The sequence below is a fragment of the Ochotona princeps genome, chromosome 19 (genome assembly GCF_030435755.1).
Source record: "Ochotona princeps isolate mOchPri1 chromosome 19, mOchPri1.hap1, whole genome shotgun sequence".
NCBI classification, from domain to species: Eukaryota; Metazoa; Chordata; class Mammalia; order Lagomorpha; family Ochotonidae; genus Ochotona; species Ochotona princeps.
The window spans coordinates 31,645,063-31,663,279 of NC_080850.1; the positions used below are offsets into that span (position 1 = coordinate 31,645,063).

Genomic DNA, 18,217 nt, shown 5'->3' on the forward strand with positions numbered 1-18,217 from the left:
TCTAATTGGGCGGGGAGCAGCTGCAGCCGGGGCTGATAAGGAAGTGGCTGTTATGGTGCAAGCAGCTGTAGCTAGAGTTATTGAGAGAATAGCACCCAACTGGCCTTTTTCCCCCCAATCCCTCCCAGCCAACTTGACAAACCTTGGGCTTCTGAGACTCTGAGTCTGCCTCAGCCACATTTTCCAGGCCACAGCATCCCCTAGATCCCCATAAAGCTTTGTAGAGTCACCTGGGTGGCTTACCTAAATTTTCAACTGCCCTTCCTGGTCACTGGTGATATTTGTCTCCTCCAAAATTCACTCCTGCTTGACAGTATCATATTCTATCACTTTTATCCATTACGTTCATCAAAAATGTAGCACAGTAGCACCATTAAAAACATGGAACTTGGGGGCCTGGCGCAGTGGCCTAGCAGCTCGTCCTTGCATGCATGGGGATCCCATATGGTTGCCGGTTTGTATCCTGGCGGCTCTACTTCCCTTCCAGCTCCCTGCTTGTGGCCTGGGAAAGCAGTTGAGGACAGACCAAGATATTGGGCCCTTGTACCACGTGGGAGAACTGGATGAAGCTCCTGGCTTCAAACCAGCTCAGCTCACGGGACTAAAGACCTGTCTCTTCCTCTCCACCTTTCAAATAAATCTTTTTTTTTTAAGATTTATTTACCTTTCTTGTAAAGACAAAATCACAGAAAGAAGGAGAGAACTTCCATCCCGTAGCTCACTCCCCAAGTGGCCGCAACAACCAGAGCAAAGTGACTGGAATGGATCTCCGATATTGTCCATGCCTACGTTGCTGGGAGACACTTCAGTGACAGCTGAAATGCTCATTAAAGATACCCATTGTAAAATTAGAGCAGAAATCAGTGCGGAGGGGAGAGAATTTGGGGAGGGGGACGGGAAATCCTAGTGCCTATTTAACTGTGTCATAAAACAAAAATAAATAAATAAATAAATAAATAAATAAATAACCTGACTGTTACCAGAAAAGCCAGGTGGGTTCTTTCCTCAGCTTAATATAGAAATAAAAAACCAGGGGCCGGTTGCAGTAGCCTAGCGGCTAAAGGTCTTGCCTTGCTTGCTCTAGGATCCCATATGGGCGCCGGTTCTAATGTCATACTTCCAATCCAGCTCCTTGCTGGTGGCCTGGGAAAGCAGTTGAGGATGTTTCAAAGCCTTGGGACCCTGCACCCCCCGTGGGAGAACCGGAAGGAGCTCTGGCCGTTGTGACCACTTAGTGAATGAATCAGTGATTGGAAGACCTTCTTTGCCTCCTCCTCTCTGTGTATCTGACTTTCCAATAAAAATAAAATAAATCTTAAAGAAAAAAATAGAAAAAAAATAGAAGGGGAGAGGGGGCTATGAGGATCAAGTAATTGCTGTTCTCCGGGTGCCCCACCTCATCATACTTGGGTTTTCAAAAACAAGCAAGCAAACAAAACACGGCCTTCTGGAGTTTCGGGGGTGAGACGCGGGCATCTCCTCAACTTGGCTCCCGCAGTTCTACTGTGCCTTCCCAGAGCCTGGTCTGAGCCAGAGTATGAGGGCTCTTCTCTCGAAACCATTCTCTTTCCCAACCTTCGTGGCTTCAGCTCGGGCCCCCTCAGAACTAAGTGTGTACCCCAGACTGAGGAAGAGGCGCGGGAAGCTCCAAATACAGGGGTTGCCTAAGTCACCTCATACACACTTCAAATGGACGCCAAATCCCGTCTGCTCCTCAGGACCGCGTGAGAAACATTAGACAACTCCATACAAATGCCTCGGCGTTTTCTGAGGTATAATCCGGAGCGGGCGGTTCCTTTAAAAGAGGGGCTTCCCGTCCCCGCTCCCAGCGGAAGTTCCCGCTCTACCCCGCCCCCGTTGCCATGGTGCTCTGTGGCGTCGCATTCTCAGGGGCCACTGCGGTGAGGAGGCGCGCGGCAGCCATTTCCAACGAGCTGGCGGGGGCGAAAGATGGCGACGCCCCTCGGGTGGTCGCAGGGGGGCTCAGGGTCTGTGTGTCTCGCCTTCGACCAACTGCGGGACGTGATTGAATCTCAGGAGGAACTGATCCACCAACTGAGGAACGTGGTACGCGGCCGGGAGAGCGCGGAGCGGGGCTGGCCCAAGGCGGCTGGTGGGGGGGGGGCGGCGCCCGGCGTTGTTTTGATCCAAGGAGCGTTGCCCGGAGCCCGAGGAGGCGGGGCCTTCGTAAATATTTACCGTAAAATAGATTCGGAAAGCACAATGGCAGACAAAGAGAGGGAGAGTTCTTTCATGCACTGTTTCATTCGCCCAAAGGCCCACCACAGCCAAGGCTGAGTCAGACTTAAGCCAGGCGCCAGGAGCTGCATCTGGGTCCCGCACAGGGGTTTGAGGGAGAGACAAGTGACAAAGCTGCTGTTTCCCCATGCACATCAGCAGAAACTTGACTCCAACAGCAGCCAGGACTCCAGCTAGCACTTTGATGGGGGATGTGAGGAGGCCCGTGTGAGGATCTTAACCCGCAGAGAAACCCCAGTGCTGTGCAGGGGAGCTGTAGTGAGCCCTGAGAGCACCAGTCCTTTTTGTCCCTTGTTTTTGGCCTTCTCAGTCAGGCCCCAGCTAATGGGTGCCAAATGTTGGAGACACAGATTTTATCAGGCCATTTAAAATCCTGACCCTGGTTCCTGGTTTTGCTGGCTTTCTGTCCTGGTAAGAAGGCTGGGCTGTTATCTCCATTTCAGAAATAAAATAGGTTCACATCTATTTCTCATTCTAATGATTCTCAGTTTCCTCCCTGCTGGAAGTTGGATGGGGGTGACAGACACCTGTTCTGTTAGCCCCCCGAAAGCCTTCACATGACAAAGTGTATGCATCTCTATAGCATCAAACACCTGTGATCTCTGAGGGTCCCAGGGCACTCTCATGGTAGCTGGCATTGGCATCTAGGTCCCCCTGTGTAGAACCCTTTTCTCTGCACCTCCGTTCTGCCCCATTGTACTTGGCAGGCAGCTTTCAGGACTAGGGTCAGGAGCGCCCTGTAGGTGCCCCAGGTCCCTTCTAGGTGCTGCAGTCCCTGTGTTTCTCTGTCCAGGCGTCCACACCGTGGAAGGGCTAACATATGCTCTGTCCTTTACTAGGCTGCTAGTTCCCTTGGGAAGGACACAGTGGATGGGGGCATGTCCACCCCTCCCAGGTGCCCATCCTTTGTCCTGGTCCCCAGAGAGCACCCCCTGGTCCCCCAGTCCCAGGCCCTGCCTGAGCCAGGCTCTGTTGCAGATGGTTCTCCAGGACGAAAATTTTGTCAGTAAAGAAGAATTTCAGGCGGTGGAGAAGAAGCTAGTGGTGAGTACTGGCCGGAGCCGGCTCCAGATACACCTGTCTCCCAGGATCCCTGTGGTTATGCAGGGGTGAGGTCAAGGAAGCCTGGGGTTTGGGGGTATGTCCAGGATGGCATGGGACAATGAGGTGATCCCTGCTGCCCTTGCAGGAAGAGAAAGCTGCCCACGCCAAGACCAAGGTCCTCCTGGCCAAGGAAGAGGAGAAGTTGCAGTTTGCTCTTGGGGAGGTGGAGGTGCTGTCCAAGCAGCTGGAGAAGGAGAAGGTGGCCTTCGAGAAGGCGTATGTAGACCTCCCTGGGGCTGTGGCGGGGGCTAGGGGTCCCACTGCCCTCAGCCCCTGCTCATTTTGCCCTCCCTCTCTGCCATCCCTGTGCCCCTAGGCTCTCTAGTGTCAAGAACAGGGTTCTGCAAGAGTCCAGCAGGAAGGACCAGCTCATCACCAAGTGCAATGGTAGGCGGGAGGCCTGCGCTCCCCCCCACGCGTACATACATGGGCTCTTCCCCAACAGCCCAGCGCCTGTGTCAAAGGCAGGGTTTCACCCCAACTTCTGTCCCCGGCTGAGGATACAGGCAGGCCAAGGCGGGCCACACCTTCGAAAAGGCCTTCAGGGACCAGGCAGGCCACGGAAATGAGGGAAGCAGTCGGCGTACGATATTCTTCACGGCCATAAAGAAACGGGCTCGCTCCCATTTTTCTTGAAACACACAACCTTCTTAGTCCACAGTTTTGTCTTCCCACCCCAGAGGGGTGTCAGGGACCATGCATTTCACTCAAAACTGTCAGGGGAGGGACAGTAGGTAGGATCCCCCCACCCTGCCCCTGCCTCAGCGTCAGGCTTGAGAACACAGTGGAGAGGAGTGTGCCATCTCGCCAGGGCTGTGCCCCTCTCCTGTAGCGTAATCTCAAGTAGGGTAGAGACTAGGACCCGCAGCCCCAGAGAGTTTTAAGGTCCCTCCTGTTGGGGCTGTCCTCTGGGGAGGGTTTGCAATGTGAAGATGCCTGCAGGCTGACTTTTTAAAAAAAAAATTATTTTGATTTATTTAAGAGACAGAGACACACATGGAGAGAGGAAAGAGAGCTTCCATCAGCTAGTTCACTTCCGAGATAGCCACAGCAGCTGAGGCTGAGCTGGAGCCAAAGCTGGGGGAGTCAGGAACCCAATCCAGGTCTCCCATGTGGATGGCAGGAACACTGGAAACCATCACCACTGCCTAGTACATTTCTGCCTTAGTTGCAGCAGGAGCCAGAGCCAAGAGTTAAACCCACATACACGTGGGACACGGGTATGCTCACTGCTCAACTTCCCACCCACCCCAGGCTGTCATCTTGATCTAGTCGGGCAGGATGATGGGCCTCACAGGTGTGTGGCCACTGGCTTCTCCAGGAGCCTCCTAGGGCCCATGAGTCACTGCCTCCACAGCCAAGGCTGCAGGTGCCCTCACCTGCTCCCTCCCAGCATCCCCCACTGCCCCAGGAAGAACCCAGGGTTTGCTTTGTGGGTGGAACCAGTGACATCCTTCTGGCAGATCGTTTTCTTCTCATGTGAATCAGCCAGGGCTGCAGGGCTCTGTATCTGCTTGTAGGGCAAATGTGTGTGTCCTCGGAGGAGGGCCTGCCTGGCCCCCCTGGAATGTTCTGAGCCCACGCCACTGCCAGCCTCACACTGCTTTTTATAACTGTAGAGTTCTTTGTCTTTCTCAAGGGGATTTTCTAAACATTCTGTCATTGGGTGCAGCTTTGACTTGAACAGTGTCACATCTCCAGTTCTTTGTCCCAAAAGCTCCTCACAAGCAGTTGATGGGGATCAGTGGGGGGAAGCCCAGCAGGCCTGGCCCTTGGCCCATACAGCCCATGTTTTCCTTCTCTCCTCCTCTGTCTTTTCCCTCTTTTCCACGCTTTCGCACTCCCAAAGATTGATTTATTTGAAAGGCAGAGTTACAGAGGGAGAGAAAGAAAGATCTTCCATCTGGTGATTCATTCCCCAATGGCCACACCAACTAGGGCTGGGCCAGGCTGGAGCCAGGAGAGAGGAGCTTCTTCCAGGTCTCACATATGGGTATAGAGAACCAAGCACCTGGGCCATCCTCCTCTACATTCCCAGATACATTAGCAGGGAGTTAGAAGTGGCACAGCCCAAACCTAAGAGATAAAGCTTCTGGGTTGCCCATGTGGGTAACAGGGGCCTATGTACTTGGGCCATCCTCCACTGCTTTGCCAGGTACATTAGCAGGGTTGGAAATGAAACAGCTGAGACACAAACCGGTGCCCATATTGAGTGCCAATGTTTCAGTTGGTGGCTTTACCAGTTATACTGCAGCACCAGCACCTAGGTCATTCATCCTTGTCCCACTCTTAAAGACACTGAGAAACTTTGCTTGTTTGAGTCAGAATCTCCTAGGGCTTTATAGAGGGCATTTGTCTACACATCCCTGCAGCTTTCTTGGGTTTTAACCCAAGGAACAAGACATCCTCATACTTCATGTGGACTTCCCCTGGCGGGGGCAGGGGTAGAAGCCATCTCTCTCACTGGTACTTCCCATACCTCCAGGACTAGAGGCTGTCCACCTGTCCCTGTGTCTCTGCCTATCTGCACAGGGAGCTGTCTTGCCCAGGATGCAGTACTGCCTCATCATGCTGAACTGTATTTGGTTGCAGCCTGGTTTGCTCTCTGGTCAGTTCCTGTATCGACGAATTTGCAACACAGCGTCCTGCAGTAGGGATCCTGTCTTCTCCCATCACTCCTGAAGCCCCAGCACAGGGCAGGCCATCTGATCAGCCCACAGTAGGTTGGCTGGGACCTACTGGGGTGGCTGAACTAGATTCCAGCCTCCCTGGGACAATCTGCGCATTCACATCATAAATAGGATTATTGTGCACCTGCTGTGTATCAGGTACTGCTTTAGGCTTAGGGTAAAGCAATGAATAATAATAAAAAAAATCCCTGTCCTGGGGAACTTCACATCCTAGTAAGGAACATTGTTAGGAAGAAAAAGGAAAAAAGGTAGCAAATGTGGAGGAAGTAACAGGAAGGGGTAGCTTTTAGACTAAGGAGGGTCTTGAAAGGAGATGACATGTTCAAAGCAGGGACCTTTGACTGCCCTTCCATGGGTCCCCTGGTCCAAAATAGAACTATGTAGTCACTAATGCCATGAGACACTGCCCACTCCCCAGACTCCATAATGAACTCATTTAGGCATTGTGGCATAACTAGTTAAGCTACCACCTGCAGTACTGGCATCCCGTATGGATACCAGTTTAGCACCTAGCTGCTCCACTTCCCTGCTAATGTGCCTGGGAAGGCAGCAGAAGATGGACCAAGTCCTTGGGGCCTGCCACCATGTGGGAGATCAAGAGGAACCTCCTGTTTCTGACCTGGCCAGCCCAAGGCCATAGCAGCCACAGGGAGTGAGTCAATCAGCGGATGGAAGGTCTCTCTCCCTTTCTCTCTAACCTTGCCTTTCAAATCTTCCTTACTACAATAAGTAAATAAAAATCTCATTTATACTGTTAATGATTACAAGGGTAACTGAAAAATTCATGGAAAGTGTAATGAAAAAATGTTGATCATGGTGAGAAAAGTTTGAAATCCACATGTACACTCTCCAAAGGTTTATAAAAGTGCAGTGTAGGCAGAACTGCACAAATTTTAAAAATGTTTGTCCAAATAAACTTGCCTTTCCCTGGAATACCTAGGTTGAGGTCTTGGCTCCACTTACAATTTCAGCTTCCTGCTAGTGTGCACCCTGGGAGGCGGCAGGGGAAGGCTCCAACAGTGGAGTCCCTGCCTCTCTAGTGGAAGACCTGGTTTGAATTCCAAGCTTCTGGCTTTAACCTGGTGGCCCAACCTTGGCTGCGGTGGGCATTGGGGAGTGAACCAGTGGACGGAAGATCTGTTTCTCTGCCTTTCAAATAAAATAAATAAAAAAAGAAACTTGGCTTTTAATTCCATTTTTCCCCCCACAAGTGTTTTGAAGTACCCCCTTTATTCATTCAGGCCCTTTGGGGGTGGAGAGCGGGGAATAATGCCAAATTGTGGAAGATTCTAGGAGGGATTGCCTTAACTCAGGAAGGAGCCTGTGGGATGGAACCACGTCCTCCCTGCCTCTCTTCCCCCACAGAAATTGAGTCTCACATTATAAAGCAAGAAGATATACTTAATGGCAAGGAGAATGAGATTAAGGAGTTGCAACAAGTTATCAGCCAGCAGAAACAGATTTTCAGGTGAGGGGTCTGGGCCAGACTGGGGGTTGTTCCTTGAAGTGGGGAGCCTGACCTCCAGTCCCTCCCCCTGGGCTGCTGCTGGCCCCATTGCAGGAATCATATATCTGACTTCCGGATCCAGAAGCAGCAGGAGAACTACATGGCCCAGGTGCTGGACCAGAAGCATAAGAAACCAGCGGGGTCACGGCAGGCCCGGAGCCACCAGCGTCTCAGGGAAAAATAAATGGTAGTAGCCTTATTCTCTGGCAGTATTGCCCAGTCTCAGCCTTCTTTGCTGCGGGAGTCCCTAGCCCTGCCCCTCTCATTCCTGTGGGTCCCCTCATTTCTGGCCTGACCTTCAGGGAAGGGACAAGGGAAGAGGCAGCAAGAGCTTCTGCCTGCCAGCCTTTGGTGACCTGAGTGTCAAATCACCAGGGACTGTGTTGGGGACAGGACTCAGGCCACCACCTGCCAGGCACTGCTGGGTTCCTAAGGGGATGCTATCTAACCCTCCAGCAGGTACCGCAGTCCTGGAAGTGTCACTGCCTACGGGAACAGATGGGCCTGGTTTTAGCAGGCCAGGCCCCTTGTTCTTGGTATTTAATCACCCTCTGATGCAAACAGCCTGATAACACCAAGAATTCCCCACTCCGCAGTGCCCTCCCTCATAACCTGAAATCCACCAGCCTGCTCTGGGGCAGGACTGGCTCTGGTGAGCAGCAGTGTGGTGGTATCTTCACAGACACAATGAGTTTGGGCAGTTGCCCATACTGGCAGGGTTGTTACACCTAAGAAACACATTTGCACCTTGTACACCTCCCCAGAGCTCAGCAGGGCTTAGGACCAAGGCACAGGTGTGGAAAGACAATGCTGGGACAATGTTAAGGTGGGGGAAGAGCATGGGGAGAGGCCAGGACTTGCTCAAGTCTCACAGACAGGGCTGGAGGTGTGCCAGACAGGTCTTCAGAGCCCCCCCCCCCACGTGTGTCTTGGAGTCCACAGGGACACACCTAGGTGCCACATCTCCCTGCTGGGAGTGGGAATTGCCCAGTGCATACAGGCTGAGTATGACAGGCTAGGGCTCGACCTGAGCCAACTGGGACTTGTGTCATAGCAAGATCTTGAGACCAGAAGTTTAAGGGCAAAGGTGGGTGTGGATGCTTCTCTCAAGGCTGTAAGGGTCTGGGAGAAGCCTGTGGGGTTCCAGAGGGAGCCCCCTCAGCCCTTGGGGTAAGGCAGCTCATAAAAGTAGCCACTTTTGGGCCCAGCAAGGTAGCTTGGTGGTTAAAGTTCTTGCCTTGCACACATCGGGATCCCATATGGGCACTGGTTCGTGTCCTGGATGCTCTTCCCATTCAGCTCCCTACCTGTGACCTGGAAAAACAGTCAAGGACAGCCCAAAGCCTTGGGATCCTGCACCCGAATGGGAGTTCCAAAAGAAGCTCCTGGCTCCTGGCTTCGGATCAGCTTAGCTCTACACATTGCAGCCACTTGGGGAGTGAACCAGAGGATGGAAGATTTTTCTGTCTCTCCTCTCTGTAACTGCCTTCCTAATAAAAATAAATCTTGGTGGAAAAAAAAAGAAAAAAAGCTGTTGCTTTCCATTCCCACGGCGTCCAGAGGCTCCTCCAAAGAAGGACAATGGGTCCAGCCAAAGACAGGGCTTGAGGCTCTTCCAGTCACACGCCTGTCAACGGGTCAAGGAGCGAGGCGGCAGTGGGCCCTTGGGAGCTCTGGCTGAAGCGAGCCCTGCTGGCCCAGGGCTGGAGTTCCCTGGCTGGAAGACCTGGCGCCCTGGCTTGCAGCCCTGAGCTGCATTCCGCAGCAGTGGACCTCAGCCCACTCACCTGTGATGGGTGCAATTGGGCCTAACTCTTAGGTACCAAGGCTTCCAAGGCCCGGGGCTTCCTGACAGCTGAAACCCGCGTCCCATCTGGCGCCGCAGCCAGTGCAGGGCCAGGCAGTGCATTGGGCAGAGGGGCTGCAAGCGCAGAGGCCCAGGGCTCGAGTCCCCTCCAGCTACCGAGGTCGCTGGCTCCGGGTCAGACGCGGCCGCTTTAAGGCGCGGTGAACCCAGGCATCCTCGGGCGAGCTGGCGAGCGGGGCGGGGACAGTGTCGGCGCCGCCGCCGAGGCTGCGCCAGGGAGGCAGTGCGCGGAGTCCGGCCCCACCATGCTGACCACCCTCGCACCGCTATCCCTGCCCGGGGTCCCGCCGCGGCTGCCCACCCCCGCGCGGCGCCAGGACTCCTCGGGTTCGTCAGGCTCCTACCACACGGCCCCCGGTTCTCCAGAGCCCCCGGAATCTGGGCCGGACGCGGAACGCCTGACCATCTGGCCCTGGGTGGCCCCTGGGCAGGGGGCGGGCGCGCAGCCTCGCCTGTCCGTCAGCGCCCAGAATAGCCGCCAGGATCCCTGGTCCGGCTCGGGTTTCCCGCGAGGTCCGGGCTCCGGCCCGCGGCCACCCCAGCCCCAGCTGCGCGTGCTGCCGTCGGGGGAGATGGAAGTCATCTTCAGCACCGGGCCCCTGTTTGGCCGCTCGGCCATGGAGGACCACGAGGTGCCCGCCTGCAACAGCCCCTCGCTGCCGCGCTCAGGGTCTCCCACCCTCGCCTCTCCGCAGCCGCAAGCCCCCGACGGTAGCTACCGCTGGGCCACCTACCTGGAACTGCAGCCCCGCGGGCCCAGCCCTGTCCCCTCGGCACAGTTCGAGTGTGTGGAGGTGGCGCTGGAAGAGCGCACGGCGCCCGTCAGGAATCGGACGGTGCCCAAGCGTCAGATCGAACTGCGCGCGCGACCCCGGAGCCCCCCACAGATGGCCGGCGACGCGCGCCCACGACTGCTGCTGCGCACCGGATCCCTGGATGAGTCTCTGGGCCGCCTGCAGGCAGCCGCGAGCCTCGTACAGACGGCACTGGCCAGAAAATTGGCCCAGAGTAGCGCCACCTTTGGGCCCACAGTGCACCCAGAACCAGCGGATCGGGAAACGGCTCGCAGCAGCCGAGTGGGCCCAGAGGAGGCCCGGTCTCGACCACCCCGCGCACACAACAGTCCGGTGGCCCCCCGAGTCCCACGGCCCTGGCCCAGCCTCCGCGAGCGTGCGATTCGGCGCGACAAGCCTGCGCCTGGAACTGAGCCGCTGGGCCCCGTCAGTTCGAGCATCTTTCTGCAATCAGAGGAGAAGATCAAGGAGGTCCGCAACCAAGGCCCCAAGACTAGGCTCACCCAGAGGGGGCCTCCAGGTCGGACCATCCCGAGGGCACAGAGTCCATCTTTCGAGGTCAGGGACTCCTGGGAGGTTCCGGGCAAGGCAGTGAGGCCGAGGAGCCCGTCCCCTCCGTGGCAGGCTTCAAATGGGGCTGGGTGGGGTCCTCGCTGCCCATCGCCCCAGCGTCTGTCCCCGGGGGATCGGGTCGCCCGTAGGGTGAGTTGCCCTTCGTTCTCTGAACCCACTTCTGAAAGGGGAAACCAGGATCCCGCCTTCGAGGAAGCGGTCAGTAGTCCTTGGGTCACTTCCCAATGGAGTCAGCGGGTGGCCAGAGTGAGAAGTCCATCCCCTGAAGCGCCTTGCCCGTGGGAGGCTCCATATGCGGCAGGCGGGGATGCCCTGGAACGGCGGGGTAGGACCCCATCCCCGCTGACCGAGTTTCCCTGGGAAGCTCCGAACCGTCTTACTAGGACTGGGAGCCCACCGCCTCAAGAGACCTGGGACCTCTTAGGGCAGGGCTCATCACATGGCGCTCTGAATGGAAAGGCTTCGGAGGAGGCGGCGCCGCGCACGCCGTCCGCGCCTAGCACTCCAGAACCACTGGACGTGCAGCCTCGGTCCACGCGGGAGATCCCGGACCTGGCCTTCCGAGGCTGTCAGCTGTCGCCTGGAGTGGCTGCATCCCAACTGCCCCACGGTCACCGGGCAGGCCCTCCGGACGCCGAGAAGTGCCCAGAAGCTGCCAGCGCTGGAGACGCAGCCTCGGGACGCCCGCGAGTGGCCATTCCACGGCCACGGGACGTGCGCAAGATCGTTAAGACCACGTACGCGCCCAGCCTCCCCGCGGCGGGCTCGGCCCCAGCGCCGCTCGCTCTAGCTCCAGCTCTTCCGGCCGAGCCCTGCGCGGAGGAGGGCGAGCCGACCCAGACGCAAGAGCTCCTCCAGGCTCCGGACCCGGAGCCTTCCGCGCCGCCTCACTACACTTCCATTTTTCTCAAGGACTTTCTTCCAGTCGTGCCGCACCCCTACGAGTCCCCAGAGCTGCCCCTCGACGCAGTCTTCTGTGACGCCCCGCAGCCCAACGGGATCCCGCGGCGGAGGGCGGAGAACAGCACGGCGAAACCCTTCGCGCGCACGGAGATCCGTCTGCCTGGCGCCCTGGCCTTGGGCCGTCGGAGGGAGGGCCCCTCGGCCGTCCCAGCTCCTGGTCCCAGCGGACAGAGCCGGGGTGTCGAGGCCCAGCGCCTCGTCCCCGACGGTGGGGGTCGGACCAGCCCTCCAGGGGGCGCTCGCGCCTCACCCCAGCGGTCCCCCGTGAGGTCCGGCCCGCCGCGCCCCGGCTCCCCACAGGAGCATCCTAACTCAGGTCTTGGGGTCGCACCCCAACTGGAAACAGCGTGGGCGGCCCCCGAGCCCGCGGCTAATGTGCCGGCGCCTCTCGCGCCCGAGCCTCGAGTTGCGGCCCAGCGCCAGCCCCGTGCCTCCTCCGCGCCGCCCACGGACCGCTCTCCGCAGTGCCCAACTCAGGGGCTGTGCAGACCGCCCGGGATGGCACAGCCGGGAAAGGTCCTAGTGGACCCCGAGAGCGGCCGCTACTATTTTGTGGAGGCGCCTCGGCAGCCGAGGCTGCGTTTGCTGTTCGATCCTGAGAGCCGGCAGTACGTGGAGGTGCTCCTGCCGCCCTCGCCCGCCAGGCCGCCGCGTCAAGTCTACGCACCCCTGGGCCTGGGAGCCGGCCTCTATCCGCCCGCCTACGCACCTGTCCCCGGCCTCTCGCTGCCGCCGTCCCCGGGCCCCCCGGCCCTCGGTAGCCCCCAGCTGCCCTGGGCCTCAGAGCCCGGTTCCCTGGACGGGCTGTACCACCTGGCGGTGAGTGCGCCCCCCAGCCCCGCCGTGCCGCCGCTGCTCCTCCGCGCTCCGCCCCCCAGCTCGGGGCCCGCCCAGCCGGGCAAGGGCTCGGTGTTCCCCTTGTGAAGCCCACGAAGGAGGCTGTCGTCCGCAGACCGCCGATCAGGCCCTGACGCACAATGCCTGGCCTTCCTCTCCGGCCCAGCCAGGCCTCATGCCAGAAGCGGCCTGCAGAGGAGGCCTCGGAGCCCCCTGGGGCTATGGAGCCAGGAAATGGCTGCCTGCTTCTCCCTTTCCCTGCCAAATTGCATAGGCCTTTCCCGGGCATTGTCAGGGCGTAGTGGTGGTGGTGGTGGTTGTGTGCATGTGTGTGTGTGTGTGTGTGTGTGTGTGTGTGCAGGCGAGCAGATTCCTGAAAGCTGAGGGCTCCAGGCCGGGTGGGCCCAGCAGAGGTGGAACGGGCTAGTGGACACTGCCATGATGAGGGGGAGGTCTCTAGCCGTTGCATCTCTTCTTTGCCAGAGGAGCTGAACTTAGACCTGGCAGGGTTTTGGGGGTGGGGTGCCCTCAGGCAAGCCGGGCCTGAGCAGAGAGTTGTGTAGAGAGCAGGTGGAGATGGAGAGAGGAAGTAATACGGGAGGGTCCTTGGAGCTGGGATTTGGGGTGGAAGGACTAGGGGTGAGGGAGGCTGGAGGCTGGAAGCCTGTACCGCAGCCCTTCCTTTTGGAGGAAGGAAGGTGGCACTGCTGTTCTGGGGAACCTCTTGACTGCCAGGTGGTCGGCTGAAGCAGGTCTCTGTGGGTTCCCACCTCCCAGGTGACCCACCAAGTTGATCACACCGAGGGCAGAGACAGGACCCTAGGCTAGGCTGTGAGTGCCCTGAGAGTTTAGGAGCCTGTGAGGGCTGAGCAAGCCGAAGAGGATGTGCATGAAGGAGGTTGAAGGTGGTGTGTGTGTGTGTGTATATGTGTGCGTGTGTTCCTAGCCCTGCTGGACCACGTGTATGTGATGAGTGTGGCGAAGGGTGTTTCCCTGGTGGCAGTGTCAGGGTGGGGGCCAGGTCCCTCTAAGTCCCGGCCTGGAGGCCAGCCAGGAAAGTTGGCAATCCCAATCACTTTTCCAGGGGCTCTGATCCTGATGGCATAGAGTGACTGCTATGAGGCCACCTGGGGCAACTCTGGACACCTCCCACCACATCCTGTTGTGCAATAAATCGCTGACCCATGGAGCCACAATGGCTGAAGTGAGTGGTGTATGGTGCCTGATTTCCTGCCAATCCTCCCCTCTTTTTTAAAGATCTGTTTATTTTTATTTGAAATGTAGAGTTACAACAGGAAAAGGAAACACAGAAAGGGAAAGATCTTTATCGCTGATTCACTCTCCAAATGGCTGCAATGGCTGGAGCTGAGCCAACTAAGCTGGGAGCCAGGAACTTCTTCCGGGTCTCCCACGCAGGTGCAGGGGCCCAAGCACTCTGGACATTCTCTACTTTCTCTGGCCATCAGCAGGGAACTGGACCAAAATGCTGCAGCCAGGACTCCAATTGTGCCAATATGGGATGCCAGTGCTACAGACAGAGGTTTGTCCTACTATTGTTGCAGGGAATTCAACACAAAAACGACAGAACCTAGTTTCTTGTCTCACACGAGAGAAACATTTTCATGCAAGGCAAGATTTATTTAAGAAGGAGTGAGAAAGAATGCTCCTGCCATAGTGACAGGAGCGCGGTCCAAGGAAGGAAAGACCCAAGGAAACGGTGAATGTGGTGTTGTATGCATCATCTCAGGGAGGGAGACAAGAGTAAAGAGAAAAAAGAAGGGAACTCATTCACCCTGGGCAACAATGCCCAGCACTTTGCTCAGGACAGAATGTGTATCATGAAGGTGTGTCCGGTGGCTTGCTCCTCCCATCCTGATAAGCTGAAATCTCAGGCACCATCTCCAGGACAGTAACTCAGAGATGGGGTTGCTTCACACTGCTTGCTTTTGTCATGGCCACCACTCTGAGATAGGAATTGATATGTTGATTATGTTTCTTGTTCTTCAAAGGGGGGGCAAAGCTAGGGAGAATGTGCTCTTGAAAGGATAAGCGACGGGGAGAAGTCAGATTTCATGTTTATATTATATACATATATATGTACTTTTTCGAAGTTTTATATTTTACAAAAGTCACTTCACCAAGGACCAGAGACCCTAACTGCCTCCTAGCCCACTGTACCATGGCACTGCCCCCTTCCCCTCGCTGCAGGCTCGTACATGCTCTGTGATGTTCTCTCATGCCAGTGCCAGGAATGGAGACCATGTGTGCTTCCACACTGGAGTCATCTGCGTCACTAAATCTGTCCCCTAAAGAGGAAGTCCGGGGCTGCCAAAGCTCATCTGTGCCTTTGTTCCTCTCCTAGGGCTTGAGTGACCCCACTACACTTGAGCTTCAATCTCAGCAGGACTTCTCCATGTGAGCACGGATGTGCCACTTCTCTTTGAGCCCCTGTGTCCTCAAGAGCAGAATAAAGATAACCCAGCCAACCATCTCCTCCTACAGGGTGCTCTACACAGCACCTGCTACCGGCCAGACCACCGGGTGTGGGGGAAATCACTCCATGGGTCCACGTGCTGGCCACCCCATTCTCTGCGAAATGGAGCCAGGGTCTCGCTAGGGGAAGTGTATACGTGGCCTCTCCAGGGCCTAGGAGGAAGGGAGGGGACTACAAGGGTGAGGTGTCAGTTCCCCATTGGTCGGGGTCAGCGGCAATCCCCACTGCACTCGTATGCATGCACACCTGCAGCCTGCCCGCAGCCCTCGCCTGCTAGTCTGTCTCCAGAGGCCATGAGACGATTGCTGCCACTGCTGCTGCTGGGAGCCTGGGCTATCCCAGGGGCCACTGGGGACAGGATCTCCCTCAGTGCCGCTGCCCCACAGCTGGATGATGAGGAGAAGTACTCAGCTCACATGCCCACCCACCTGCGCTGTGATGCCTGCAGGGCCGTGGCCTACCAGGTGAGTCCTCCTCAACCCCAGGCAGCCTCTCTGCACCTGCCCAGACCCCTCCTTCCACCCTTCATGCCAGTTCTGGCCCATGAACCCCCGTCTCACCATCATCAAGCCTCCAGCCCCAGCCTTCCAGGATTCTGTATCTCTACCTCACTAAAACGTCCATGCCTCAGTTTACCCATCTGCCTGCCCAACAGAGTGGGTGAACTGGGACACCATCCTGAAACTTGCTTGCTCTTCAAGATTTCTCCCTGTCTAGACTGGCCCCAGGTCTGACTGGGGTGCACATGTGCTGACTTGCCTGTGTCAGAACCCACACGCGCCCTGGGTGAGCATGCCTCTGTGCCTGGGTGCCCTTTCAGCAGCACCTGCCACTGGGCTGGTGTGCTTGCTGGTGCCAAGCTCCATTTCAACACTTTCTTACTCTCTCTCGGTCCAGTGACAGCTTTGGGGACCCAGGGTAGGGGCCCACAGCCTGTCACCCAGACACTTCCTGCCAGAAGCTCCCTTGCCACTTCATTCTCCTGTCCTCCCCTCTCCACTTCCTCCCTAACTGAGAAGTCCTGAGCCCTTGCTCCCAGCCCCTCCTTGTTCTAGATGCGGGAGCATCTGGCAAAAGCAGAGGCCAAACTTCAACCCCGAGATTCCCTGGGACAGCGGGAGCTGAGTGAGTCAGAGTATACGGATGTCCTGGACCGGAGCTGCTCCCAGGACTGGCAGGAGTGAGTCCTGGTCTGGGCACTGCCTCCCTTCTCTGGGGGCAGGGAAGGGGGTTGGGAGTCCTCATTCCCCCTACCCCTGCTCTCCCTACCCCACCCCCGGGCTCTGCCCTGAGGGAAGGGGCTGGCTGCAGCCTGGGCTCTGGCACTGTGAACAAGTGGCAGAGCAGATATCCTGCAAAGTCATCGTGTGACCTTGGTTCAGGGGTTTTCTGTCTCCCAAATGGCAAATGCCCAATGTCCCTAGCTTGTTGTAGAGATAAGGCTCTTCCTTCCTCACGGTTCCCTCACCAGTACTCTGCTCCCTATTTCCCTTTCTGCCACCAGCTACGGGGTCCAAGAAGTGAACCATGTGAAGCGTCTCACTGGCCCGGGGCTTAGCGAGGGGCCAAACTTACACATCCAAGTGATGATCAGAGGGGGCCCCTGGCCCACCAGGTGACAATGATGACATGACTGGGGGGAGAGGGGAGAGGAGGAGCCCTTGGAACCTGAGACTGCCCCCTTGGGGCTGTTCCTCCAGGGGTCTGGGCAGTGTGTGAGACTTCTCTGGGCTCCCCCAGGCTCTCTACCACCTGTTTACACTACCTCGGGGAGTTTGGAGAAGAAAGCATCTATGAAGCCTACCTCCAAGGCCAAGGGGCTCTGGAGGAGCTGCTGTGTGGGGGTCCCCGTGGAGCCTGCTTGGAGGAAGCACCTGTCCGAAGGGGAGAGCTCTAGTTTCCCTCTGCTTTGCCTGAACAGCAGCTGGCTTTCCACATTCCTTCCTACAGGCCAGGCAATTTGGAGGTAGGGAGGCCTTGCCCTGTGCTCCCTCTCCCTCCCTCTCGCCTCTTCTCCATGGCACTGAAGCCTGGACAAGGAACAAGGCCTTCCCCTCCGGACTCAAATAAAACCCAGTGACCTTAACTCCTTTCTGTAAAAAATTGCTTGGGGCAGTGTGCTAGGGAAGGACAGATGTGGGTGTTCCTGCTGGTGCCCCTACTAAACAGAAGAACCTAGAGGAAAACCAGTGCTGGTGTGCTGGGGATGGGGCAGGGGGTTTGCAAATGAGCTGGAAGAGGCCCAGGGAGGCATGGGATCACCACAGGACAGCCCAGACCACAGAGCCACCATGAGCAGAAAGAACACAAGGGCATCTGCAGGCAGGTTGCCTGTGGTCACGCCTACACCATCGCTTCATGCTATCTGTGCCGCTCCTAGACACTCATCTCAGTCACTGCCACATGCCCTCTGCCCCCTGCCTCTGACCCCGGCCTGGATGGTTGGACCCTGGGTGTCTGCCTGGAATAGGGAATGGCGGGGCAGTGTAGAACCAGATGTATTCAGCATTCTGACTCAGGGCTGTCCTCTCTCCAGCAAATGCTTCTGGTCCCTTGGAGACCCTTTCTAGTCCCCACTTGGGGCTGGACCTGGGGTCAGGGATGCTACAACTTGCAGTTTTCCTTATACCTCTGATCCACTGAAGCCCTGTGTGTGTGTGTGTGTGTGTGTGTGTGTGTGTGCGCATGTGTGTACAGAACCACTCCCTAATTGCAACTTGAAGAAGGCAGAAACTGAGACTTAAGACTGCAAAGGTGACCAAGGCCAGTCAGGTGGACCAGTAGTAGCCCTGGCTGGGGATCAGACTTAGGCGGGTGGGGACTAATGACCCACAACTAGATCAGAGCACCCCAGGCAGGCCCTCAGAGGGCCAGCTTCCCTGGATGCCCCAGCACCCGACAGGGCATCAGCAGTTTCAGGACTTGCCTGAGGCCCCTCCTCCCTTGATCTGTGCCCCAGGAGAGAAGCCATAGCTACCACAAGGAGTAGAGTCAAGTCCTGGAGAAGCAGCCAAGCTCCGGGCAGTGTCAGGAACAGGGCTAGGCACACCCTGTGACATGGACCTAGGTACCCCTGTGTGGGTGCAGTATGACTGGCACGCTGCATCACAGTCGGTCCTGATGGGTTCT

The 18,217-nt window shown here is 57.0% G+C and overlaps 4 protein-coding genes across 4 annotated transcripts in view; all 4 read left to right on the top strand.

Annotated features, from left to right (window-relative positions):
- LOC101519929 (stimulator of interferon genes protein) overlaps positions 1-18,217 on the top strand; it is a 118,730-nt gene that overhangs the window by 73,174 nt on the left and 27,339 nt on the right. The window lies entirely within an intron of this gene.
- Positions 1,878-7,769, top strand: SPATA24 (spermatogenesis associated 24). Its single transcript, XM_004586468.3, has 6 exons — positions 1,878-2,067; positions 3,238-3,303; positions 3,449-3,579; positions 3,680-3,750; positions 7,419-7,521; positions 7,615-7,769. The coding sequence occupies exons 1-6, from the start codon at positions 1,951-1,953 to the stop codon at positions 7,742-7,744; spliced, it is 618 nt and encodes a 205-aa protein (XP_004586525.2). The 5' UTR covers positions 1,878-1,950; the 3' UTR covers positions 7,745-7,769.
- PROB1 (proline rich basic protein 1) lies at positions 9,468-12,910 on the top strand. The gene has a single exon (XM_004586467.2). It carries the CDS (start codon positions 9,673-9,675, stop codon positions 12,679-12,681), a length of 3,009 nt encoding a protein of 1,002 aa, XP_004586524.2. The 5' UTR covers positions 9,468-9,672; the 3' UTR covers positions 12,682-12,910.
- MZB1 (marginal zone B and B1 cell specific protein) lies at positions 15,322-17,174 on the top strand. The gene is made up of 4 exons (XM_004586466.4): positions 15,322-15,552; positions 16,144-16,268; positions 16,593-16,703; positions 16,829-17,174. The coding sequence occupies exons 1-4, from the start codon at positions 15,382-15,384 to the stop codon at positions 16,983-16,985; spliced, it is 564 nt and encodes a 187-aa protein (XP_004586523.1). The 5' UTR covers positions 15,322-15,381; the 3' UTR covers positions 16,986-17,174.